Source organism: Limanda limanda, chromosome 18 (assembly GCF_963576545.1).
Source record: "Limanda limanda chromosome 18, fLimLim1.1, whole genome shotgun sequence".
Classification (NCBI taxonomy): Eukaryota; Metazoa; Chordata; class Actinopteri; order Pleuronectiformes; family Pleuronectidae; genus Limanda; species Limanda limanda.
Genome location: NC_083653.1, coordinates 7,928,933 through 7,955,156, shown reverse-complemented (window position 1 = coordinate 7,955,156; position 26,224 = coordinate 7,928,933). Strand labels below are relative to the sequence as shown.

Sequence of the window (26,224 nt, the reverse complement as noted above, 5' to 3'; positions counted from 1 at the left end):
ACCCGTATTGACCTACAATGTTATTTCATGCACGGCTGAGTGTTTCTTTGCTATATTTTTGGAAATCAATTAATTTCATCATTTAATATTCAAATTAGTAGTTCTGACAAGTGTGGCATGTGAAAAGTTGTCCACAGTAAACATGTTCCTAACTACAAACATTTACAAATCAAAGTTTCCTATCAAATTCACACTTGCATACATGGATCATTTTTGACCCATGTGTGTGTAAACTTGATGTAGTAATACAAAAACTATTTTAGTTAAAAAATGAAGACAGAGAAAATGAAAATAATGATTTGTGGTAATCAAAAACAAGAAATTTTGATGAAAACTTTGTAATATTAACTGTTTAAATAAATAGATTTAAAAAGATATAGCAAAGAAGCACAGCCATGCATGACATAACATGTGAAATGAATATGGGTCATTTTGGACCCATGTTGTGCCTTAGAAGGGTAGTGATACAAAAATGATTTTTATTAAAAAAGTAAAAAAGGACAAATTAAAATAAGAATTTGTAATGATCAAAAACAAGTTAATTGAGAAATTTCTGGAATTCTGAATGACAAAATAAATTTCTTGCAAAGATATTTACAATTAAAACTCAATCGGGTCACTTTTGACCCATGTTGTGTATCAAAGGGTTAAAAAAATAAAGCTAAGCATCAATATCAAAGAAGACATTACTAAAACGTTTTTTTCTCGTTTGTCATTTGTAACCAATTATATATGTTTCAACATATAAACTTTAAAATACTGAACTCCATCAGGAAAGGATCAGATTTATCCCGTTATATATTCTTCTGAAATATTCAATATTTTGAATGTTTTTTGTAAATGAAAGGAAGGAATATTGTGATTTTCTAGACCCTTCATGCCTTTGAAATTCAATTACACCCAAACACAATTTAAACGTGAAATCGTAGACCGAGTTTTATTTTGAGTGTCTATGTGGTACTTAATAAAGTCTTAACCGATTAAAACATTTCACAAAGTTAGCTGTTTGTGATCATACATTAGATAATGGCTGTGAGCAAGTGGGTAGGAGCATTATAGTCCCAACTATGCCATCTACGTTGAATATGTCAGTGATAACAGACAGGGAATGACAGGAAATCTTATTTTTATTACAACACATAGCTAATATTATGGGGTTAACAACTAAATATCAATTACTCTCTTTACAATTGCTCACTGAGGGACAAAAAGGTGGAGGTTATCATTCCCTATAATATAAACTGTACAACTTTACACAACCTCTGTACTATACAACCCAATACTGTTGGCACCAGTGTTATTATTCAGTAAAAACAAACAAAGAAACATCTCAAACTGTATAATAATAAAAAAAGAATATGTTTTACAGTGCATAATGTTCAGTCCACATAGATTTTGTTCAAATGAAAAACTGTTACTCAAGGCATATACAGTTGTCACAATATTCTTTACATCAGGTAAATACTTAAGCTGGATTTCATAAAGCTGCTACAAACATACGATCTGTGGACACGTTGCCAAGCAACAAACTAGTGTGGAAATATGAATTAGGAAATCTTTAGTCAGGTCTTATGTATTCCTGGATATTGGAGTTTGTTTCTGGTTCTATCACCGGCCCTTCTTTCAACATGCTCAAACTGACGTAAACAGTCATCGGTTTCTTTTCTGACTGTTTTACTGGAACACCCTTACTTTGTTTACTCATGTTTAGATCAGGTGTTTCCACAGACCTCTGACTTCGGTATGGGCCGAGAAGTTTGTTCCCTGGCGACAGTAGCTCTGTGGATTCTCCAGACGAGCACGGATGTGTCTCAACGTGTTCATCTGGTTTTTCATTGTGTAGTTTGGATGTAAGAGACGCGGTAGAAGCGTTGTATTCCTCATCCTCGTCACTTTCTGGGTAATAGCCTGTAGCTGATGGACAGTCGGGTGTTTTCTGCATTTCCTTTGTGTAAACCCTATCGCAGAAGCTTTCAGACGGATTACTGAAAGGCTGGAAGAGGCACATTCCCTGCGGACATAACATTCACGTAAAAGAAAAGACCAAAGAGACATTAAGCGATTTTTTGTTGTATTTTTCTCAGGAGATAAAACCTACAAAAAACCCAGAGCATTATTTTTATTATGTTTAACCGAAAGATTATGTTTTTAATAAAGTATACATTTTTTCTGTAAACTGAAGGTAAAATGCTGTATGTCTATTATAATTTATCATTGCAGAAGATGAAATGTTTGAATTTTCTTGCCACCCAAAGAGAATCTGTTTCAACTGTGATTGAACTTTCTTATTGTCTATTCCAAATCCACTGAGTCATGAATGAAAATAGTCTGGAATGTACTCATCTCATCCACTTTAATATGGTATTAAGTCATTATTCCCATTTCCCTCTTCACCTTTGGATGATGTGGTAACAGCCACTCCGCCAGAGAGCTGAGGCCTGGATCCGGCATCGGCTTCTCCCTGAATTTCTTACATCTAAAAAAAAGCAGATTAATAACCATCATGAAGGAAACACGTTTTAAGATTTAATGGTCACAATCTTAAGTGTTAATGCGCCAATTTCAGCTTTTTTTAAATTTGCTTACATGAAAATGTCCTTTGGTTTAATTCGAAATCAACCTTTCTTAAATCATGACAGACACTAACAATGTGAAACTTACTGAATAGCGCAGCATAATCCAAGAGATATCACAATAATTATGGAGATGCTTCCACAGACACTGAGCACAGTTATCATCCACGGATCTGTAATAGAAAAAACCAAACCATGTCACAGCAGTATCAGACGGTGGAGCGAGAGCATGTTCAAATCTCCATACAATCACTGTTATGTTCTGTTGGTGTCACAGCAACATAAATGAGTCATGGCGTGTGCAGCTCTAAACTTGCTGATGATGTAATTCCTCATCCCCAGTCAACCAAGGATATATGCAAATTCATGAGGGCTGCAGCAGTACTCATAAAAATCAAAACTAAGATGTGTAACATTCGTTTTGAAAGCCAGAAATGTCCTCAGCCCTTTCAAAGTTATACTTACCAGATGTTTTGGTTTTAAAGAAACTCTGACTGCTGTTAGAAGTTCCAGTGGAAGCTGTGGCCTCGATGTAGATGCTATATTGGGTGTCTGGATTCAGGTCTTTTAGAAGTACGTCCCACTTTTTGCTATAAACAGTTACATCTAGGAGAAAACCGTCACAGACATTTCATGAATGGAATTGTCAAAGGAAATAAATCTCTTCATACAAGTCTGTGCTTGCCTTACTGAGCAACGGTCCTTCCGGAGTTGTAGAGGTCCTGTAGAAGACCGTGTAATAGATTACAGCACCACTGCATTCCTCCTGCGACTGTGTGATCCAGCTCACACTGGCACTTCTGTGGTAAGGTCGAACACTGGCAGTGATGTTATCTGGATCTGTGGAGATCATGTTTTCAAATTTAAAGACTGTGGTTAAACTTCTAAGTCATTGTATAGCATGAAGAGGGTTGTACCTCCTATTCGAGAGCAGATCTGATCGGCTTGTGAGCCACGACCCGTCTTGTTATCAAAGAAGGGAGTCACTGTGATGGTGTATTGCGTCTTATCCAGGAGGTCTGCAAGAAAGGGAAGACACTTGAAAATCTATCACAGCGAAGAGGCAGCTCCTGCTGTGTTGTTCATGTGTGAAAGAAAAACTCCCAATAAAGTCCGAGCCCATGAGTCTCCTGAGTTCACGTCTGAAAACAGCTCATGTTAGTAGATGCACTAAATTAGCTCAACTAAAAAGTCGAGATAAACAGTGAATACATTTTTCACAAAGATGTTTTTTGTTCTTTCAGGTAGTTCTTAGCATTAAAGAAGAGATAATTATAGTTTGGCTTAATTACTTCTTTTATGCTTTAAAAACAGTGTGAAAAATCATGATCAACAGCTGAGACTGACTCATGATTGGTCGAAAACATGTATCAGCAGGACCTGGCTTGGCTGCTTTCCCCCAATCTCTACTGCACAGACTCATAGAATGAGGTGAATTAAAGGTTCAGTGTGTAGATATTAGATACATCTAGTGGTGAAGTTGCATGTTGTAGCCTAATACCCCTCACCTCAAAGACCCTGTGATGGCCTTCAGTTGTCATTATAACTCAAAAGCTGTTTAGTTTGGCCTGTCTGGGTAACTATAAAAAAAAAATGGCCGCCTCAGTAGAGAGGACCCGCTCCCAATGTACATAAAAAATATTTAAATATAAATGGCCCATTGTAAGATAAAGAAAACAACAACTCCTAAAATGAAAGTAAAATACACGAGTGAAAACATCACTGGGATTATTCAATGGAACTCAGAATCGTTCTACCACTGAGTGTATGAGTCATCACTGTGAGAGGTGAGTCATATTTCTCAAAAACCTCAAGATTTTACTAGCGAATGCACTACCGAGCAGTGTATCCATTATTTGCCACACTTGAATGATGAAAGATGAGACACTAATTGATCTGGTGGTCAGCCAAGTTCACAGTGAGTCAGTGATGGGCTTGACTCAGATTCTACCCACTTATTCTATGTTTTCCTGTTTACTGTCACTCAGTATTCATTCTATCTGACGTTTATTTTCCATTTCAGGTCGGTTGACTCACCAAACAGCGACGTGTTCGTGTATGTGGTCTCATTCCAGTAATATTGATTTCCATCGTGGGTCCAGTGGATCATGTAGCCTCTGACGGGCTGCACAGGAGCCGTCCAGCTGACCAGGATGACGCCTTCTTCGGCTGAAGTCTGGATTTCAGTCACCTGAGGGAGGCCTGCCAAGTGAAAAGAAACTGTTTAATGCCGCATCGCCAACATCCGCATGAGGCCAAATGCACTGAAAACAAGTCGATCAATACATTGCTAAAAAGGAAAAAATCTATAACATTAAGACTCACTCCCTGCAGCGGCTGGAACGTAAACAGAGTCCTTTGCGAGCGGAGATTCATTATGGAACACTGTGAGATCCACTCTGTGCTCCTCTTCATTCAGTTCAACATCACAAGTCGAATTGCTGCATGAAGTCTCCGTGTAATTGAGCCCAGTTGTGTGTTGCTTGTAGGGAATCCGTTGGATTTTGTAGTGAAATGTGCCCTCACATGTTGCAGGAATCGGCTGTGGAGAAAGTTTGAAGCACTTAGTGATGCAAGGAACTCAGGTTTTTCTTTAGAAAATGTGGGTTATAAAGAAGGAAGTGATTTTCAAAATGTGCGACGCAAAGGCAACATGAAGAGGGCTCCTTACGATCCACATGGCATGAACCTTTCTGATTCCATTTGTATCCGGTTTGGTTACTGTCCTCCACATGTGCAGCTTGACATCACTCTCTGTAAACATATGATCAAACTGTCACACAAGGAACAACACTACACATCACAACACAACAAGACTGTTCACACCTCGAAATGAAGCCCAGAACTTAAAGCTACAACAGATGCAAATAATTGATGATAGAACTACGCTTATTTGGCGTTTTCTGATGTTCTTACGGGACTCATGTTACATCCTTCCACCAAGTTTCGCGGGAATCTGTTCAGTTGTTTTTATGTAAACTTGCTTACAAACACACATACAAACCAACCAACACACAAGGAAAGGAAGTGATCTATTTAAATGATCCCCTTTTATCAGATCTAATAATCTTTCAGTGGTTTTGAATAGTGAGATGATACCTTCTGAACAGCTGGATATAGTGTGATGCAGTTTGGAGTAAACATTTCTTCTTACTATTGAATTTAGTCAGAACCGTCTTCTCCAGGCTCCAGTCGCTCCAGGGGGCGCCGTCCAAAGCACAGCGGACTGAAACCTTGTAGCATCTGCAGGGTTCTACCTTTCTATACACTAACACATTTTTTCCAGGCTTTACAGTAATATCGGACACCTTCGAGAAAAAAAAAAGGAAAGGACATCAGTTAGAGACGAGTAGTTTTTTTTTTACTTGAAAACATGAATTCCGTTTTGAGGTGCCAGGGAAAAATGTGTCTCTTACGTTTGGAGTTTTGTTACCGACAGCCTGGAAGAGAAAACACACCCGAGGTATTTGAAAACCAGCTACCAGCATTTTAAACAGCTACTAGCACATATTTCAAATTTGCATTCACTAAATTATCAACGAACCCAGCAATGGTAGTTTTTCACATTTAAATAACTGTTTTGTATTTCTTACTTATATTTGTCGGACATACCTCGGTGTATTTGTCTTGACACTTTATTTCTCCCTTTGACTTGGCTATTGACCCCTTCCACTCAATCTTCAGATTATTAGACTCGACAGATACCTTTATCTTCGGACGGATAATTTTCACTAGGGGAACATAATAAGAGCAGCACTTTCAAATACACAAATGAGCATATAAAATAATCGAGAAATTAAATAATGTACTTCTTGATTCTTACATATCTTAAAGGGATCAAATACGTAAGGGTCGGAGTCAGCTTCCCAAGCATCAGTTTTAGCTCTCACAGTAACAGTGAAGTTCTCGAACAGTAATATGTCATCTCCTGGGTAGGTGCATGTGGTTACATTCGAGATGCTCTTACTCCAGGAATCGCTTGGCGAGGAGAAACTGAAACATATACGTTTTGAGTTAAGTAGATAAATGACAAAGGAAATATAAATGTTACTATAATGATTCTTACAGACACAAAAGAAACAAGAAGCTACTCACGATAGAGTGTAGTTTGTTTTACGATGCTGATGCTCCCATTTGCACTTGAGCAGGTCCGGTACACCTCCGTTTTCTTGATTATCATAATCCAACATGCATGATATTTTGCTGGGTTTTGCTGTGGAAAGAGGAAGTATTGCATCATAAATATAAATAAATATGTATATATTTCATCTAAACAGCTAGAATGCATCAATATAAAAGGCTTCGTACTGTAAGTTTTGATGATGGTGCCCCCCAGGACTTGGTGTATATCTGCACTGTGGCACTCCAGCACAGCACTGTGTTTTGTGAAGTTGGTCAGCGACAGGACGGAGTGTGTCTGGTTGTTGATGGTGTTTGACAGACTCTGGTCGATTCGCTCCTTGTCCTGAGTCCAGTAGACTTCGCCTGGGAAACACCTCTTGCAAAACACCTCGGTGTCCGATCCCACCTCAATGTACGGATCTTTAGGGTAAACATCACAGCTGGTCACGTGCTGGCCTGCAGGAAGAGACAATGTAATGCGACACCTCAAAATGTGAAGGAAAATCTAGAGCTTCCTAATGATGCAACAAACCATTACATTAAAGGGAAACTTTGACATTTTGTGAAATAAACTTCATCTTGCCAAGGGTTACATGAGATGATATTAAATTAAGTTAAACTAGGCTAAAAGCACCAGGCTGCAACTTTGTACTTAACAGACATCGATTCTATCGTCTCACCCTTGAGAAGGAATCTTTGACCGTCCTCACACATTATATCTGTACACCACCAGCCTGACTCATTCCACACATACTCCTTTCTCTCCAAGCAATACCCAAGGTCAGGTTGTAGATAAAGGGCCACATAGCAGTACATTGTAGTGTCTACGCTCATTTGTTCGCACAAGTTTTATACCTAATTCAGATGATCCAGACGGTGAGGCACCAAATCCAATTCTTTTCTACACTAGATCAGTAGAGAGATGTGATTTAGAAATGCATGCTTTAGGCTTAACTATCCAATGGGATGTGAACACCTACATGTAACATAGAGAGTGACAGCCGTGATAGCCTTTCATTCACGTGCTGTTGGAATGGGTGACTCAGGGTGAGGGAGATATACTGGGATTCTGGGGGAGACATCTTCAGACTTGGGGGTAACGATTGCTCATGTTTCTCTGTTGGCGTTGGTACATTGTTTCACCTTCTGGTCTCTTTGATGCATCAAGTCTACATTAAAATCCTCTGCATAAGACATCAGCTGCTGCCTGAGTTCTCCTTTCACCAGCTTCCAGAAATCTTCCATCACAAAGAAACTGAATTAACTAATTTATTGAGAAATATCCGCCATTCTCTGGAGTTAATCTTTCTTGTATGAAGAACACAGCAGGAGGTTGTCCAGATCGGTCTTGTTCACGACACCAGAGAAAAGTCTGGATCATTCAGGAGAAGGAGGGCTTCAGGGTAGAGCATGCAGGAGGCAGGACAGGACTGAAAATCTAATTTTTTTGTAAACGGCACATCAACACAGGTGTCGGCCCTTAACGCCAAAAGCTGGAGATATTATGGAACATTTCCAAAGAAAATGACTCAGATATTTTCTGTTTCACACTCAGCCCGTAGTTCCGTGCATGACTGAAAGCGGCCTTTGGTTTAATTTAACTCCTTTTCCGGACTTGTGTCAAATATGGCAGCGATCCAGAGTCTGAGGGGATGGACACAGGAGATTAACAGTGATGTGCTGTTGTTTTCCTCCTCACATGCAGTAAAACTCAGCTGAGACATTAATTGTCCATGTAGTGTTAGAAATTGAGCCTCTTACAAAGAAGTGGCAAAAAACGTCCTAATCTCCATGATTTTGATTAACACAGACTTAGATTTCAAGTTGAAGCGGCGGCACAGGAAGACTTTAGTTTCATTTAGAGTACATTAGTGCCACGAGTTATTTCTTAATAGCTCAGATGGTATGAAGAGCCCATTACAGAAATATCTTGTTTCAATCAGAGCAAAAAAATGGGCTCCAAACATCATCCACTCCAGCAACACTACATCGTTATATTCCTGTCACAGAGATAAACACGTTTTCTGGACACAAAATTCTCAAGAAAGTTTGATTTGATTTATAAACATTTTCAGCTTTTGTTGAGATAATAAATACCAATCCCCTATCAACCACGGTAAACAGTATGTTATGAAACCAAAACAAAAGAAGAATTTTCCAGAAAGCTCATTACAGCTTTTAACAATTCAGGTCCTGCCTCTGAATTTTAACACCATATGTCACCTACGCCAAGTCAAATTAAGATATAAAAGCATTTCTCACCTTTAACAACCAAGAGGATTAAAGCCAGGATAAATGTCACTCGGAAGGGATACATCTCTTTTGTCCGGTTACCACAGATAAAAGAAAGTCCCGTCTTAGACAAATTCAGAGGTGTCGGATATCCAGAGGCATTGGATAACAGCGTTTTAAAGTTGCTGTTAAAACATACTGTTTCCTGCACTGCACCGCATTTCCTCTCTAACTCTGTATATCAGCCACCAAGGAAACGGGAAGTACAGCAAACCCTGTAACAAACGAGAGGGATTACACAACTGGAGACACGGAGAGCCAAGAGGAAGTGAAGTAACATGTCCGATGCCTCTGAGACTTAAATGAATTGTGTCGGTTTTGTGGCAACGGATCAGGAGAGAGTGACTCAGATCATCCCTGGCAGCGCACCTTGTGTATAACTTTGCTAATTCATACACAAAAGACAGAGAGCCTGATAATCTAATTCTGCCAGGTATGTTTCAGTAATGTTATATTATGATCAACTATGAAAAATGTTGGACTTATCAGAAAAGCAAAAACTCTTTATTGTGCCACAAAAATGGCCTTTTGGAAAATTATAGCCCCTACCACCCCTACTACTACTACTACTACTAATAGTACTACTACTACTTATACTAATAATGTCAATAATAACAGTAGGCTGTGTATATATATATACATAGCTCTTCTCTTAACAATTTTTGTGCTTTACAAGGAAGAAATGATGAGATAAAAACCATGGAACATGAGCAGAAAGAAGATCAACAAAATTGAAAGACTTGCATGAATAAACGAATGAATGAATAAATAGATATATAAATATTAATAAGGTAAATAAGAGCAATGTCAATCTTTATTAAATGCTTAAAAAATAAGAAAATCTTTCTATATGCGACAATTACTGCACTTAATTAATTGATTTTTTAATGGATTGGTGGACGTACAGATAATTAATCAGCAACTAGTTTTGTTTTGTACATATGAACAGTTGGTTTCATCACAGATAGAGATGGACAGAGAGATACATAGAACAACTTTGTAGGCATATCGCTCCACCTAGTGGCTGATGCCTGTAACTTAAAAGGAGATGGAATATGGTGCAAAGACAATATCAGTAAAATGATCATTTTAATATTATCCCTCATTAATTATGGATATTAATACGAAGCCGATCTGGGCCGATAGTCTGCTCCTTTATAAATTAACTCAGTTATAATGTCTTCTGTGTTTACAAATGTTTTAAACAGGTGAAGAGCTACAATTAGTTTATCGTGTGGTGTGGTTCGGTTGCAAAAAAATAACCCGGAAGTAGTTTTAGTGCATTGGAAAACAAGCTAATGCAGCTAGCTTTGTTAGCTTGCTGTTATTAGCCATGCTTACATTGCTGCTAAACGACTTAGCAGTTATTCAAAATTAGTTTATTATTAATATCATCATTATTAATATTATCATTACAGTATTATGACTTGTATTGGTATTTAAGTATATAACCCATAATATTTAGTGTTACGTTGATATGAGTGTGTTGTGGTTTGTGTAGTTATTACTTCCGGGGTTATTTTGTAACTTGGACACATAACACACCGTAACGCGGTCCTCGTCCCCGCTGACCTGTCTCCGGTCCCCGCTTCCATGTCCACCGCGGTGCTGATCGCCGCTGTCGTCGGCGGAGGGGTCCTCGTCCTCTTGCGGCGCTTGTTTCCCGGGAAAAAGGCCGGAAAGATGCTCCGGTATGCGGCCGGCACGATGCGGGGGAAGACGGTGATCGTGACCGGGGCGAACAGCGGCATCGGCCGGGCCCTGACCGCGGAGCTGCTGAAGCTCCAGGCCCGGGTCATCATGGCCTGTCGGGACCGGGGGGCCGCGGAGGAGGCGGCCCGGGACCTCCGGAGGACGGCCGGGGCGGAGCAAGGGGAGGTGGTGGTCAAACACCTGGACCTCGCTTCTCTCGGGTCGGTCCGGAGGTTCTGTGGGGAGATCTCTCAGGTCAGTGTGATGGAGGAGAAGTTGGATCAAATGTTCATTCATCAGTTTATTCATTATGGTTTAGCTCTGCTTTACGAATGACTGTAGAAGTTGTTTACTTCAGAACTGTCAATAAACCCACAGTCACCTGAAAAGTCCAAAATATAACATCAAGATAAACGAACTTCATATCAGGCTTTATCTGTAATCATTGCAGTATATGTCAAAGTTTTGTTTTTGTATTTGTTAAACGTATTTGCTCCTAAGTGAAGGTTGAATCAGTATTTCATAATAAACATATGAGTAGAAAAATAGAGGGTAATATAAAGCACATTAAGAAAAAAGGAGAGAGATAATGACAGAAACACTAAAATAAGTAAAACATTAATGAAAATATGCATAGTATTAAAATATTGTACATAGTAATATATGTACACAATATCCTGTGAATATTCCTAGTAACCCCCCAAAAAAGTAATTTGAAACATCTAGGTTTTAATCAGACTTTTTTGATACTGGGATGAATGTAGTTCAGACTTCCCCCAAATTGTTACATCACTTTAACTCATGTAAGTCGTGTTTCCTTTGGGATATTTCTGTGAAATATTGCATGTACTCATCATTTCTTTCCCTGAGCCAACATTTACCTCCCACGACCACTGGGTGTCTCAGTGTGAACACCAAAAGACTTATTCAGATAATCTATTGGAGCTTTAATGAATGCAGGTTCAAGGTAAAGGTCTGCTGTGTATATAAGATAAATATATAGTATGTTCTCTGTTACAAGCGCTGTATTATACAGATTAAATTAAGTTTATTTCTTATTTATTTCTTATTCCTTCCTTGAGTCTGGTATTAAGATGTCTCTATATATGTTATAATATATTATAATTATATTTAATTATGGTTATCTTATTTCACTTCACTGTGTAACCGTAATACACATACCGTGTTATACCTACACTTCTTTTCTTAGACTGTCGCACTGTTTGTATTTTGTATTGTTTTTGTGACTGTTCGTATTGTACTGTTTTGTTTTGTGATGTGTATTCTGTGTAAGCACACTGAGAGCCACTTTACCGAGTCAAATTCCCTGTTTGTGCAAACTTACGTGGCCAATAAACCTGATTCTGATTCTGACCCGTTAGGAGGAGTCCAAGATTGACGTGCTCGTGAACAACGCAGGACTCTACCAGTGTCCCCACATGACGACGGAGGATGGTTTCGAGATGCAGCTCGGTGTGAACCACCTGGGTCACTTCCTGCTCAGCCACCTCCTGCTGGACCTCCTGAAGACGTCCGCTCCCAGCCGCATCGTGGTGGTCTCCTCCAAGCTCTACAAGTACGGCCAAATCAACTTCGACGACCTGAACAGCGAGCGCGACTACAACAAGGCCTCGTGCTACAGCCAGAGCAAGTTGGCCAACCTGCTGTTCACACAGGAACTGGCTCGTCGGCTGGAGGGCACGGGGGTCACGGTCAACGCTCTCACCCCGGGCATCGTGAGGACCAGGCTCGGCAGGCACGTTCAAATCCCTCTCCTGGCAAAGCCGCTCTTCTATCTCGCTTCGCTGATCTTTTTCAAGAGTCCACTGGAGGGGGCCCAGACTCCCCTCTACCTGACCTGCTCCCCAGAGGTGGAGGGAGTGTCGGGGAAGTGTTTCGCTAACTGCGAGGAGGAGGAGCTGATGGCCAAAGCTACAGATGACCAGGCAGCCAAGAAACTGTGGGACATAAGCAGCAGGATGGTGGGACTCACTGACTGAGCACAGCCCTGCTCTGCCGATGGTTCCTCAGGGGACTCGGGGGGAGTTCTCGGACAAGATAATTAATCCCCGGCAGCTTTATGTTGACTGGACGGGGAGAGATGGCTTGTGTAAAGACCAGTTGCCACCTTTGGGATCAAATAATTAATGGCCTGACATTATGTCATCTTGTAATAAGTGTGTAAATTAAGTCTATTTGCTGAAGTGTTGCAGAGATTGTGTGAAATTTTAAAAAGTGAAAAATGAGCCTGTAAAATTGATGGCCTTCTAAAGAGTGGACAAGAGTTTGTGTCTTACTTTTCACATCACTAGAAAGACAAGGTATAGATAAACTCCAGATGTGATCCTCGAGATGCTGCTGCTGCTGTTGCTGAAGTGTGGCTCCCTCCTGTGGATGGATTGAGTCTCATATATAAATCCTGTCTTACCCCAGAGAGAAGTGAAAGGATATGAAGCAATTATCTATAATGTGAAATTCAGATGCACAAGAATAAATACAAGAAAAACTCCAGAGATGACTGCATGTCCTTTATATGCTTATAAAACCCCTGCTTGTAAAGGATGTTTAATACAGAGGGTGGAGTAAAAACAACTGATTATAGATCAGTCCACGGATTATTTTCACAATAAATCAATATAAATGTCTGTAAATACCAGAAAATTGCTTCGTCCCCCCCAAACATCTTACACTATCTCATCTTAAGTCAATTGATTTAAATTGGCTGCTAATTTTGTTAATCTGTCAACACAAATATTCACTTTCTCAAATATGAACATTTTCAGATATCCTTTGTTTTCCATAAAAGGAAGTGATATCTTTGGGTGTGGAACTTTAAAACAAACAAAATGTGACTTTTAAAACTTGGGTTTGACATTTTTAAACTGTTTTTTAAGACTTGAAAGAATTAAAAACATGAATATCATAAAGTGGCCCCATTCTAGGTAGGAGCTGCTATTTTAAAGATGAAGCATAATGTTGCTTCAAATGTCAAACATATTAAAGGCAAATATACTCCATAATATACTATGCTGGGGTATAAGCTTTAATTCTATTATTCAAAGTGTGTCAAATATCATAAATAGTCTGCACAAGATTAATTTCCTCAGTCTGTCCAATTTCTTGACGATGCATATCTGGGGAACACAAATCAGCTTCCTCTCTGTTTTAAGTTTGCTGATCTTGGCAAAAACAAATCATTCTCCACTAACCTACTTCCAAATTCAAAATTGTAATAAAGCAGGGCTTCATACAGTGACTCAGCAGGCTCGCACCACATGCTGCAGCAATGTGAGTGATGAAGGGTCTGCCTCTCAGTTCAGGCGCTCGACTTTACGCTGAGCAGACGAGTCATTATCTCAAAAACAACTGATCACAGACGACGCTTGAACACGATGTCTCTCGCTTGCGCTCTCACATTTCAAAACCCCACACGGCTGCACCAGAACATGAAAGGAAGGCTCCGGGCTCGTATGTGTAGTTTGTGCTTTAATAGGTGAATAAAACAACCAAAATATATAAACATGCATTGTCGTCAAAGAAACAAACTTACAGTGGCTTAATGGGGGGGTTGTGGGGATCCAAATCTGAGGTAGAATGGGGGAATAAGAAAAACGTTCCGTGAAATATAGAAGAGCAGAAATAATGTAATACCGACTGTTCAGACAGATCTCAATACGTTCCATCAATAACAATATAACACTCATCAATACTGTCAAGTTCAATCAACAAAGGAAAACTAAATGTATTGTTCATTTGAGTGAATCATTTGTTCTCTTAAGTTTAACACTGACATTTAAATCCTCACAAGGCCAATGCCGTTTCAGTCGATTAAAAAATAATGACTGAAACTAATCTATGGGTCAATTGTCACGTAATATACCTCTCTGAGTTTTCAAATATAGAATTGGCAGTTTTTTCAATTTATGTACAAGTTCCAGGTTTATCAAGATTTGTTGGATTGTTTTTGGATGTATCTCTTGCTAACGGCCACATACAAAATATATCACTCAATTTGCAGTTACAAGTATATATTTATGTGTAAATTTAAATCCATATCAATACAAATGTAAGTGCTGCTTGAGCTCCACTTCTCAAGTCGGCCCAATTCCAACTCCTCACATGACTATGTCACTATACCAGCTCTGGACCGTTGTGGTGTAATCTGTCACAATCCACAAGCTTTTAAAGAACCAGCAATAGTAACAGGTTCTTGATGCTGAGTTATTTAACTCTGGGTTTTTAATCAAACCATTTCCTTCCAAAGTGGTTCTGCTCTGTGTCAAAGAAGGAACCTGATGGGGAAAAGTCCTTCAGTTCAGAAGAGTTCCATAGAGCTGGGCCTTGGTCAGACTGTCCTTCCTGGAAAGTCCCAGCGAGCCAAATTTTTGTTTGTACGGAGGAGGAGGGGCTGGAACCGGTGGAGGCGACTGGCTGGGCTGGGCTGGCAGGCTGTGCATCTCCACTTGGTAGTGCTGCAGCTCTGCGGCCATCTCCATGGACCTCTGGTGGAGAGACTCTGTGGAGCTGTTGGGGCTGGGGTCAACGTAATCCGTGCCCTGGCCCCCAGCCGCCACGTTGCCCTCCCGGTCTTTGGAGCTCCCTGAGTGGTAGAGGCTGTGCTCTGACTCCTGGCTGTCCTCGCTTCGGTACAGGTGGGCTTGGCTGTGTGCCTGCCGCAACCCTGGGCTGCATTCGGGGCTGGGGCTGGCGGCCACCCACGCAGGGTCCATGGCGCCCGCTGCTTGATGATAAAGGTCAGCCCCTTCCTGGAAGCTGCTGTAGAGCGGCCCAAGTCGAATCTTAGCGGGCCGTACAGAGAAGTGCTGCTCTGAGAAGCTGTAGGGTGAAGCCCGGCCCGGGCTGGGGTAGGCATGGGCACTTAAGTCCTCCACGCTAAGTTGTCTCCATCGACCAATCAGCTCATCCTCCTCGGGGGCTAAGGTACTGCCTCGACGACTGTCTCCGTAGGCTACACTTGGGGACGAGGAGGGAGGGAGCGGCTCGTAGGGCTCACTGAAACAGGAGGACATGGTGCGGCTGTAGACGGGCGAGCTGCCGTTCTGGTGGTGGCTCAGCTCCGGCTGCTGGAAGGGATGAGCGTTGGCGAAGCCTCTTGGACTGTCTCTCTCCCAGGATGAGTCACTCTTCCTCTCATAGTCCCCTGCATCTCTCCACTCCATGTAGAGGGAATGGTGTCGAGGGGAGGAAGCTACACTGCTGGGAGGACCGTTGCCTTTGTCCTCAGATCCCCCTCCACTGAAGCTGGAGTAGGAGCTCGACCCTCCACGCAGCGTGGCTTGGAACTTTGCGAAGTGCTCCTGGGAGAAACCGGCAATCAACCCGACAGAGCCCTCCTCTGGATTGCTGTCGGTGGAGTTTTGGGGCCCATACAGAAGCTTCCTCTGACCGTGGAGATCCATGCTGGGCCTCCGCTCACGCTGCCGGTCATCAGGGACGTACAGGGCCGTGTCGCTGGCGTACAGGTCAGATTTGTAGGCGGCGCGGAGCCCCAGACGCGCTCCTGGGCCCAAGCGCTCCAAAATAAAAGCTTGTTGCTGGGTTTGGGGGCTTGGAGAACGGGAGACCTGGCTGCTGCAGCAGGCCTCGTCTGGCTTCTCGAGTACTTTGGCAATGAGGGAGGCCGGGACAGTGTCCGGATAGGTGTGACAGAGCGGAGAATCCTCCATGTGCATGGTCAGTCGCTCCTGAAAATCCGCAGGCAGCTGGAATATCAGAGAAAAGAGAAGGGCAGGGAAATAGATGTTTAAAGTATTGCTTCAAATGATGGATAATTCTTATATGATAATGTGAACACCTTATTCTCATTGGTTGGTTTGGAGACCCTGTGGGAAACTGGCCCTGAACATCTGACACTGTCTGTGTTTTGTAGCTACTAAACAACTGTTGGTGGACATGTCTCACCGTGTGCTCTAGGGCAAACTTTCTGGTTTCACATGCATACATCTTCTCTCATGATTACACTTCAGTGGCATCAGACAGGACAAAACCATTGAACATAAACAGGCTATAAAGAAGACATTCAAATGCCTTTTTCAATTTTTCTTTCTTCTCATGTTTTATTTAGTATTTTTTAGGGCTGGGCAAGTTAACTCGTTTTAATCGAGTTAACTCAAGTGATGAGTTAACTCGATTGTTTATCCGCCAATTATTTTCTTTTTTCCTGTTCTGCAGCAGTCAGCAACAGACTTTCACAAAATAAAAGCCTGACTTTCACAATAAAACAATAAATAATCAAACCTGAGTTAATGAGAGATAAAATAATTAATCGAGTTAACTCATCACTTGAGTTAACTCGATTAAACTTGCCCAGCCCTAGTATTTTTGTTTATGTACAGATTCTGCAAAGTTAAAAAGCCCCAAAGTCAGTGGTAAAAGGAGCTCCTCTCCCCCACAGAAACATTTTTTCCAGCTCCTGAAATACCTTGTCAGTAGTCCGGATGACAACATTTGCTTAATGCACACGGCTATTCGGAGCATTTATCAGGAGGGAGGGCCTTAAAGAGACAGGAGCTAGAACCAGTTGTTTTAGACAGAGGCTGAAAAGAGGAGCTGCAGCAATGGACAGTCTTAGGAAGGTGTTTCCTGAACATAAGAGCAACTCATGTCAACTAATAACACACATTAAAACTACAAACCTATCAATGAGCATTGTGTGTCTCCTTTAAACCGAAGAACCTTTCACTGCATCTATACTCGATGAGTGCATATCAATAGAAAGATATCTATTGCTCTCATTACAGTAATAATCTTGATATGCGTCTCTTTATCTACTTGTAGTTTCTGCGCAATGTGTGTCAGTATGTCATATAGTACAGCGGGTGATTTATATAACCACAGCATGTGTGTTTGTGAACACGGTGGGGAAAAGAATTTAACGGATACTTTTCAGTGACAAGAGCCTCAAGAACAAAGAGACATGATTTGAGTGAGAATTCAAGAGAACTCAGTCACCCTCTTTGAAAGAAAGAAAGACATTGTTCTATTCTGAGCATTTCTCAATAAAAAAAAACCCTTCATCCAATATCTGTGCCTCTCCATAGCAACCAGCACTAAACCAACTGCAGCAGATCATCAACAGGGATCTAGTCGCTTGTTCCTAATTGGCAACGAGAGAAGAGTTAATTATAACTTAGTCGATAGAGAAGAGACAAACTCCTCAGAGAATATACGAATGCATTTTTTAACAGTTCTATCGCAACTTGGACCAAACTAAAAGGCACTTCATTACAGTCCCCACATTTTTTACATTTGTTTTAAACAGGATCACGTTTAGCTTTTATGTGGCATTCAGAAACTCGAGCCCGGTCGTTTTTTATCCCCCCCCTTTTCTGTGCTTGTTTTGCAGCAAAACAAACGACCAAAGCACTTCAGTGGGCGCTGAAGAGCCACTGCACTCCTCAAAATGCTGCAGCACCATTCATCAATACGCTTTCGATTAGCTTCCACCCACAGGAGCAGCGGAACGATGGACATACACTGAGTGCATATGTAACCTCTGACCTCTATTATGTTTGGCAGTGAGCCTGCGGAACAGTTTTTCACTCCACAACAGATCCTATACCGCTTAGAGCCAGCGAGAGCAGTCTTTGTGTGGGGGGGGGGGGGATGCGTTACGTAACCAAATGCAGTTTGCATTGACATTTCCATTCACCTATATGGGTAAAACAATGGTGGTGGTGGTGGGGGGAGGAGGGGATGCATTCTTTTACCTTTTGGACGCACGCCAGCTGTAAAATCTACTCGTGTCACATGGACGAGGCACAAGGCCCAGGGCTGACGCAGTAAAAAGTGGTGCTGGTGCTACAACGCTCATCAATACACACACGAATCTCCTTTCACAAGCACAAGCAGGGAACCATGGCGACGCCGCGGAGCGCTCTGTATTTACAATTTGACTGATATTGTAGTTTTAGCTCTTTGAATTGTTTAAATATTAATGATCTATCTATTAATTCCAGAATTCTCTTTCTGTCTGTCCGTCTGCTCGGGTGTTTTTGACAACGGTCAAATAAACAGCAATACGGATAACCTACAAGGTATAGCACCATTCTGCCATTGAAAATCAAACTGTTCATACCATTAGCACATTCCACAAACCTCTGTTTGTATGTGGCTCGAGGCTACGTTTGATATTTGATAATTTGATAATTTGAATAAACAGATGACCACACAGCCCGGTAACAGCAGCGGCTGGGACTCATCAACGTAAGTGACGTGGATCAGGACAACAACACCTGGTTCACAACAGCTCTTTCAGCATCAGGTCGACTTGCCGTGGCTTAATGACTGCAGGTCACAGTAAGTTCCAGGAAGAAAACGGCAACCAGCATTAAAGGTTCAGTGTGTAAGATTTAGGTGAAAGGGATCTATTGGTAGAAATGTTTATATAAAATGATATTACTGCTGTTTTCACTAGTGTGTTTCATCTAAATTATACTCCTTGTTGTTTTCTTTACCCTAGAATCAGCCCTTGATATTTAAATACTTTATATTTACATCCGGAACAGGTCCTCTCTATGGAGGCAGCCATGTTTTTTACAGTAGCCCAGACTGAACAAACTAAACACCTTTTGAGGTTTTATTGCAAACAGGCAGGTTTACAAACGATGCTGCTCTAGTTCAGCAGAACGGTTCTATACCTGGTTGGGAATTACAAAGTGTAATTTAAAATATGAAATGACAGATTTTTTTATATGGATTTATTAAGTATGGTATTATTGTATATATTGTGTGTGTATATGTATATGTCTTACTGGCGAATCAGCTACAAACTTTTAAAACCTTGTCTCACTCCCACCTCTCCAGCTCAGCAGAGGTTATTCTGCCCTGGACAAAATCACTTATTTCTTCAGTCTCTGCCCTTCCTGCTGTGACCTGCAATCGTCATCTCTCCACAGACTCTCGTCTCTTATCTCCTCCGCTTCACAGAGGATGAGATGACCTTCAGTTTTAGTCAAGAAAGCACTTTTCCCCCCCGTCTCGTGTCATGAGCTGAAAAAATCCAACTTAGCGCCGCCAGAGAAACACCTCACTCACGTCTCCTCTTCTCGCCCACAAATCACAGCCATTCTACCAAATATTTCTGGATCCCACTATATTGAAAGATGATTGGTTTTTCCTCATGTATGAAATGTCTTGAGTTAACGTGCAAGTTGGGGGCAACAAGCTTGAGGCTCAAATGGGCTTTAGCAATTGTTGGATGACAGAATTTTCTACTTAAACTGATTGAACTCTAGATAAAATCAAAGAAACTGGTCAAACAAGAGTCAGACTATGTTTTTCTTTGATTTGAGTCTGAATAAAAGATGAAATGACATTGACAGTCATACTGAGACTCACCTCAGAGAGCTGGGCTCTGTAGAGAGACTTGTTGCACTGGAGGAGCTGAGCAGCCAGGTTACAGTCTTTTCTGTACAGATCCTGTTGAGAAACAACGTCACAGCAACAAGACGAGAAAAGAGAGTCAGAAAATAACCTTGCTGATTGTTTTTCTGGTCTCTGCTGGAGTGATATTTATCACTTTTACTTCTATCCACAAAATCTTACATTTCCTCCTAAGAAGTGTGAAATAAATCTGGTAGTTAATTACTTTAAATGGTGATATTCGGTTTTGTGGCTTTTGCTTCTGTGGCATGTCAAAGAGCAATAACAGCCAAAGTAAGTGATGATGTTTGAAAATGGTTGCTGTGACCAACTGAGGCAATGCTAAATGAAATCATCTTTTCTGTTTCACTCTATGTCACCATTTCTACTCTAAAGATATTTTTTCACTGTTCTCTCACGTACATTGTCCTCTTGCAGCTTCTCGATGGTGAGCTTGGCCTCCAACAGGTGGTTGTTGAGAACGATGATCTCTCTGCTCAGAGCTCGCTTCTCGTCGTCATGGTGCTGGGACTGAAGCCAACAAGAGAGGAGATTTAGAAATGAAAACAAGCGTTGAAATAGAACTACATTTTGCAGACGGTGTACAGCTGAAAAACAGTCAACAGAACTTACATACCGATTTTAGTAGGTCAGTTTTTAATTTTTCTTACATATTCTTAGCAGATTTTTGATGTCGGCTCAGGACAAAACCAAAGGTCTGTTACCGTAGTGAAGCATTTGTCAACTTTCCTGTTCCAGATACTACAAATAAAAGCTGCCTGTCCTTCAAACACACCTCAGGTATTTTATGAAAATTCATCCAGAAGAAGTCACAAGAAATGAGGGACATTTTACTCCTAAAACTACAATCCTGAAATCCTCATATTTTATGTTTCTTCAACTAATCATGAAACATCTGAATGTGACAGCAAACAGAGAATATTCTACTGTTTGAGCTCAATTCTGTTTCATATGAGACACTGAAGAGAACAAGAAGTCCATAATTTAGGTTTGCACCAAACATCAGAGGACCGTCTTTCTTTAAACTGTACACCAGCTACACTGGCGTCAAATTCTGTAATCGTTAATAAAAGGTTTTCAACTCATCGCCATGAGCTCTTTAGACTCTGAATTTCCCTCCTTGGAAATATTGTTGCGCTCTATCAACGCGTTTATCGGTCTTGTAATTACGTTGTCTGTGGTTGAGCAGGGCCACGGGGTCAGATGGGTTTGTGGCACCTCTTGAGAAAACAAGCTTTCACGATTACAGAGAGACCGACTCATCACCTCTCACCCACGAGGAAGGAATAAGTGAGATTAATCAATAACAGCGGAACAGAAAAGAAATAAAACTGGTGGCCGTTATTACAAATAAATTATTCTCACAATAAAGTCGTTTGACCTCTAGCTCCTTATTATCTGAACCTGGTATCTCACGTTGTCGTCACCATGACGATGACCGATGTGATTATTATCTTGTGGCATAACAGAAAACCTTTTTTTCTCAGCTGTCTGTTCAGCAGAGACACCTGATGGTCGTGCAGTGTTCTCAGGCTGCCGGCTTAATTGTATCTTCCCATTGGCAAAAGCAATGTCTGACAAATGAAGTGAGGTGCGCTGCACTGGGAAACAAAGGCTTCGCTATCACTCTGCCACTGGAAGGAGGACAGCCAATTGTAATGAGCCATAATTAACGTCAGGGGGCCCAACAGCAAGGCATTCATATTCAAATAGGCTCTGTAGCAACTCTGTAACCCCACGACTTGCTTACATGCTTCTTTTTATTCTACGTATACGCATACGCATTATAATTCATAGGCCTGGATACAGAGACACACAGTCTCACACACACACACACACACACACACACACACACACACACACACACACACACACACACACGCACACACAGAGGCTCTAAACACTTACATTTCTATGGATCTTTTCCTCCAGGTCTTGGTTGATGTGCTGCAGTGCTGAGTAGCTGCTTTGTATTCTAAACGACACAATAAACAACAATGCTCATCTGCAGATAACTGCTTGTGCACACACACACACACACGCACACCTACACACACTGTACATGTGTATAGTGTAACAGTGGGAGACCTCGCTGAGAGGAGAACAACCACCTCAGTGTACCGATGAGATAAATCACAGGCTGTGGCTCCAGTTTTCAGCTCCTGTGACCTCACACTACTGATATGATGATTTAGTGAATGCTTCATTCCTTTTATTTTTTCCTGTAAAGCAGAGACTGTACAGGACCATGTTTGGGCAGGGCTTGTGCAACAGGGGAGGCAAAGCAGGTGATTACCTGGGGTCTCGAGCTGAGAGAGCCCCCCATCTGAGAATGTCTGATTACATTAGTCCTCAGGAACGATAATTTTGTGAGAACCAACGTAAATCCTCTGATTGTCTGTGTTTGCATTTAAACTTAACTAATTTACTACTTATTTATTATTTCCTTTTTAATTCAAGGGCCATCATGTTTGTGGTCTTGAGGTACAATGGTTGAGATTTGATACACAAAATGAAAATCAAAGTTCAACTTTCGGCACAGATCCGGGCTAATGGGCGGATCCAAGATCCCTGTCTTTAACATTGTGAGAAAGTGCGTTTTAAGACATTTCCACCAACTTTACTACATGAAACAAATCAGGCATATTTAGGGGACTGATATCTATGAGAATGTGTAGTTTACGGATCCAAATAAAGATCCAGATCTAGTGAATCCAAATGTGGATTCATAAGGGGACTGTTGGGCCTTGGCACTCGACTGAGTCTTCTAGTTCGTTGGTGCTTTTGGTTAATTTTTCATGAGTAAGGGATCAAAGTTCTGAAGTGTTGAACGGTGTACTCGGGGCCAACCTGCGCAGTTTGTCGGTGAACTTGTCGAGCTCCTCCTGTGCTCGGCGCAGCTCTGTCTCCAGGTACTGCCGCGTGGAGTCGAACTCGCTCTGCAGCAGCTCCAGCTTGTGTGTCGTGTAGGACAGCCTCTTCCGTAGGTCCTCCTTCTGCTCCACCAACGAGCTGTGCACACACACAGACACACACACACACACAGACACACACACACACACACACACACACGCACACAGCAGATGCTTGTTCTTAGGGCATATGGTGAGGAAGACGAGCCTGTAACTTGGGCATATCCTTATCTAAATGGACTTATAAGGGTCCATATATCTTTTTAATGCGCCCCTGAATGGCCGTGCAGAAGTGATGAGAACATCATGAGGGGGCGATGAAAGCAGAAAAGTTGTGTGTGAAAGTGCTTTGTATGAAGAAAGCATGAGACCAAAACACAGATCTCTAATTAAGAATCCAGGCGAGGGTCCAGGGCTCTTTCTCTCTTCTGTATTAAAGCCATGCAGCAGATCACACAGAAAACCCAATCATCAGTGAGATTGGCCCCACGGACGGAGGAGAAAAAAATAATGGATGGTGTAATCTGTGATGAAATATGAGCCAATGAACTCTAATACATCACATGAATGGACTGTGAAGGCTCAGATTTACGGAGCAGCGATACCACCCCCCCCCCCCCAACACACACACACATGTAATTCAGCGAGACAGCACAATGATGACTATTTTTAAAGCATGTGCATTACCTGGGCTTCAATCTAATAAAAGGGCAAGTGTGAGTGGGAGAAGAGGAAATGTCTGCCGCCCTGATGTATCTGAGTGTGCACGGCCGGGCCTAATGGAGCCTGCACTGACGGACAGATGGAGGAAGGAGGGTAATGACTCTATCTGCCGCCAGATAACAGATAGCAGGGGAGAGCGGATGGAGATGTGGTCACCTTGCTCTTTTCACTTCCTCTTTTTGTCTCTTTTTTAACGAGATTATAGATGCAGCCCACGGTGGTGGTGGTGGTGGTGGTGGTGGGAGGGGGGGGCGAGGAGACGGAATTCAGGTGCGAGTTAGTTTCAGTGCATTTTCCAGACTAAGTGGGGGTGTCATCCACTTTCCGTCTAATTAACACGCATGGTCATCTTTTAAGCAATCAGGGGAACGAGAGGTAGACTGGGTCCGCCCACATTTTATACAGAACTACGGCTTGTTAGACTAAATATTACCAGTCAAACCATTTCTCTGGGGATATGTGGAAGTTTTACATTTTAAAAAATGTGGTCGTATAAATCAGTTAAACATGATGACTAATCTCAGGGAGTCACACAAACAATTGAAATATGATTTTACTGACATGTTAACACTCACTCTACCCGGTGGATTTAATGGATTAGCCACGTTTGTTATTGCGTGTGTTGCTAACATGAGGTTTGTTCGGTCACAAGTATATTCATAGATTGACTTGAAGTATACTCCAGATTATTTCTCAGAAACGAAGCTGCCTCAGAGGCAAAAACCCCCTCAGTGGTTGGTGCTAACTTTGACTGCCAGTGACAAAACAACTCTTTTGGCAGCAAGTCCTCCTGCAAGACGACAAATTAGGCCATTTGTTTTGTTTTTTAATCGCTTGTGTTCTCAATATGACAAACTACACGGTGCAGGATTAAGTTTGGGCAACTCATTTCACTTTGGCTTATGAAATGTGGTTTTCATAGGGAGCAGAAACGTTAGGAAACAGGCCACAAGGCACCACTATCCTCTCTAAAGCTGTTTTCAGGCATGAACTCTGGAAAAAGTCCAGAGAATTGGGTGTAGATATTATCTGGAGTTTGTCTCTCGCATATGAAAGACACAGCAGGAGGTTGTCAGAGTCAGACAGATTCACAAGCTTTCTTCTCCAACGGGTTCTATGTGTATGGCGTCTATTTTTCATCCTGAGATGTTCGAATTGTTTTTGCTCTTTTCAGTTTTCTGTCCGTCACATGTTAGAAACTTCACGAACACACACACTTGTTTATTGTCCTTTTCCCGGATATACTCCTGCTGTATTCTCAATCGGGCTCAATCTGATGTTTTCTGGATATTTTATGACCACAGCTCCTCTCAGGGTTTCCAGCAAACTAACCTATGTTTCTGACTTTTTGTCCTTTATATTATTTTTCACTCAACCAATTACAAGTATTTATGCCTCCAGCAGCTTTTCACCAAGAACTGTTTTTCAGTCGCTACTAAATCAACTAACTCAACAGAATGGGTTAAACGCTGATAAATTAAAAATGGAAATTATAAACTCACTCCTCACCCTGAATGTTGTTTATTGTTGAGCCTCAGTTTACACAGAGCACCGCAGCGTCAACAATCAAGTCAGTGAGTGAGAAATACAAAGCGTTTCAATGCACATCTCCACGGACTGGATGGCATTTGAGTGCCGCATTACCCAGCAGCCCCGGACCTCCTCACCTCCTGCTTGCCTTTGATTGACAGGCATTAGCAGGGGAATACAGGTGTTTGTTGTTTGATGGAGGATGATTTTACGTGAAGTAGCTCTAGGGATGAAAAATCCCCCATTAGTGACCTCCTGTGCGAACGGGCGCTGACTCAGACGAAATGAGTGCTTTCATTTCGCCGAGATGAGATGACGAGGCAGCGTGACTCCCGGGCCCAGAGAGAGGCGGGATGAGGCTGCCTGGGCGCCACTGGGCGGCGAGGGGGGGACGCCTCGTGGGCGGATGAGCGGACAAACAGGTACAAACGAGCACGGATGGATGGATCGGCGTCTGACAGGTTCACTCTTACCTCTTTTTCGGATGTTTGCCGCCATTTCGGGCGACTTTTAAGGCGGTTTTGCCAATGTATATCTTTTTCATGGTTTGTCTGTGTTCCTTCCCTCTCATGTGTTTATAGGGGTTGACCACAGGGTGCCAGCATGTGTGTGCCTTTCCCAAAGGAAACCACTTAAGTCTGGACTGCTGAGTTACTGAGCGCTCTACCTGTGTTGACCCTGCCGGACAAAGCAAAAGAACAAGTTGGCAATTAACTACGGTTCAAGAGAGGAACCTGTGTGAAGGACAAAGATATTTTGCAATCACAGTCACGCCAATAGCAAAATTCCTCACAGTTTTCTTTTAAGCAGGGAAGGAAATGTTGAAACAGCAGTGAACTAAATCCAGATTAACAACCCATTTTGAAGGTTAGCAGCTTTCTGGATGGTACAATGCATAATTAAACAATTGCGGATGTAGTTTTTGGAATTAATTTTATTCTGGTTTTATTGGGGGGGGGGGTTGTACTTTCTTCT

The 26,224-nt window shown here is 41.8% G+C and overlaps 3 protein-coding genes across 3 annotated transcripts; 1 reads left to right on the top strand and 2 right to left on the bottom strand.

Annotated features, from left to right (window-relative positions):
* Positions 1-1,109: 1,109 nt before the first annotated feature.
* LOC133024645 (interleukin-31 receptor subunit alpha-like) lies at positions 1,110-9,163 on the bottom strand. Its single transcript, XM_061091804.1, has 16 exons — positions 8,958-9,163; positions 6,882-7,151; positions 6,669-6,786; positions 6,397-6,566; positions 6,186-6,304; positions 5,990-6,013; positions 5,728-5,881; positions 5,245-5,327; positions 4,899-5,115; positions 4,611-4,775; positions 3,491-3,592; positions 3,264-3,413; positions 3,039-3,179; positions 2,662-2,746; positions 2,395-2,476; positions 1,110-2,011 (listed from the first exon to the last, which is right to left on the bottom strand). Exons 1-16 carry the CDS (start codon positions 9,010-9,012, stop codon positions 1,559-1,561), a joined length of 2,388 nt encoding a protein of 795 aa, XP_060947787.1. The 5' UTR covers positions 9,013-9,163; the 3' UTR covers positions 1,110-1,558.
* A 1,357-nt stretch (positions 9,164-10,520) lies between these two features.
* rdh14b (retinol dehydrogenase 14b) lies at positions 10,521-13,190 on the top strand. Its single transcript, XM_061091803.1, has 2 exons — positions 10,521-10,934; positions 12,062-13,190. Exons 1-2 carry the CDS (start codon positions 10,581-10,583, stop codon positions 12,677-12,679), a joined length of 972 nt encoding a protein of 323 aa, XP_060947786.1. The 5' UTR covers positions 10,521-10,580; the 3' UTR covers positions 12,680-13,190.
* Positions 13,191-14,989: 1,799 nt separating this feature from the next.
* Positions 14,990-25,820, bottom strand: si:dkey-174m14.3 (uncharacterized protein LOC563117 homolog). Its single transcript, XM_061091898.1, has 6 exons — positions 25,723-25,820; positions 22,935-23,096; positions 21,993-22,059; positions 20,487-20,594; positions 20,040-20,120; positions 14,990-16,402 (listed from the first exon to the last, which is right to left on the bottom strand). The coding sequence occupies exons 1-6, from the start codon at positions 25,818-25,820 to the stop codon at positions 14,990-14,992; spliced, it is 1,929 nt and encodes a 642-aa protein (XP_060947881.1).
* Positions 25,821-26,224: the final 404 nt, after the last annotated feature.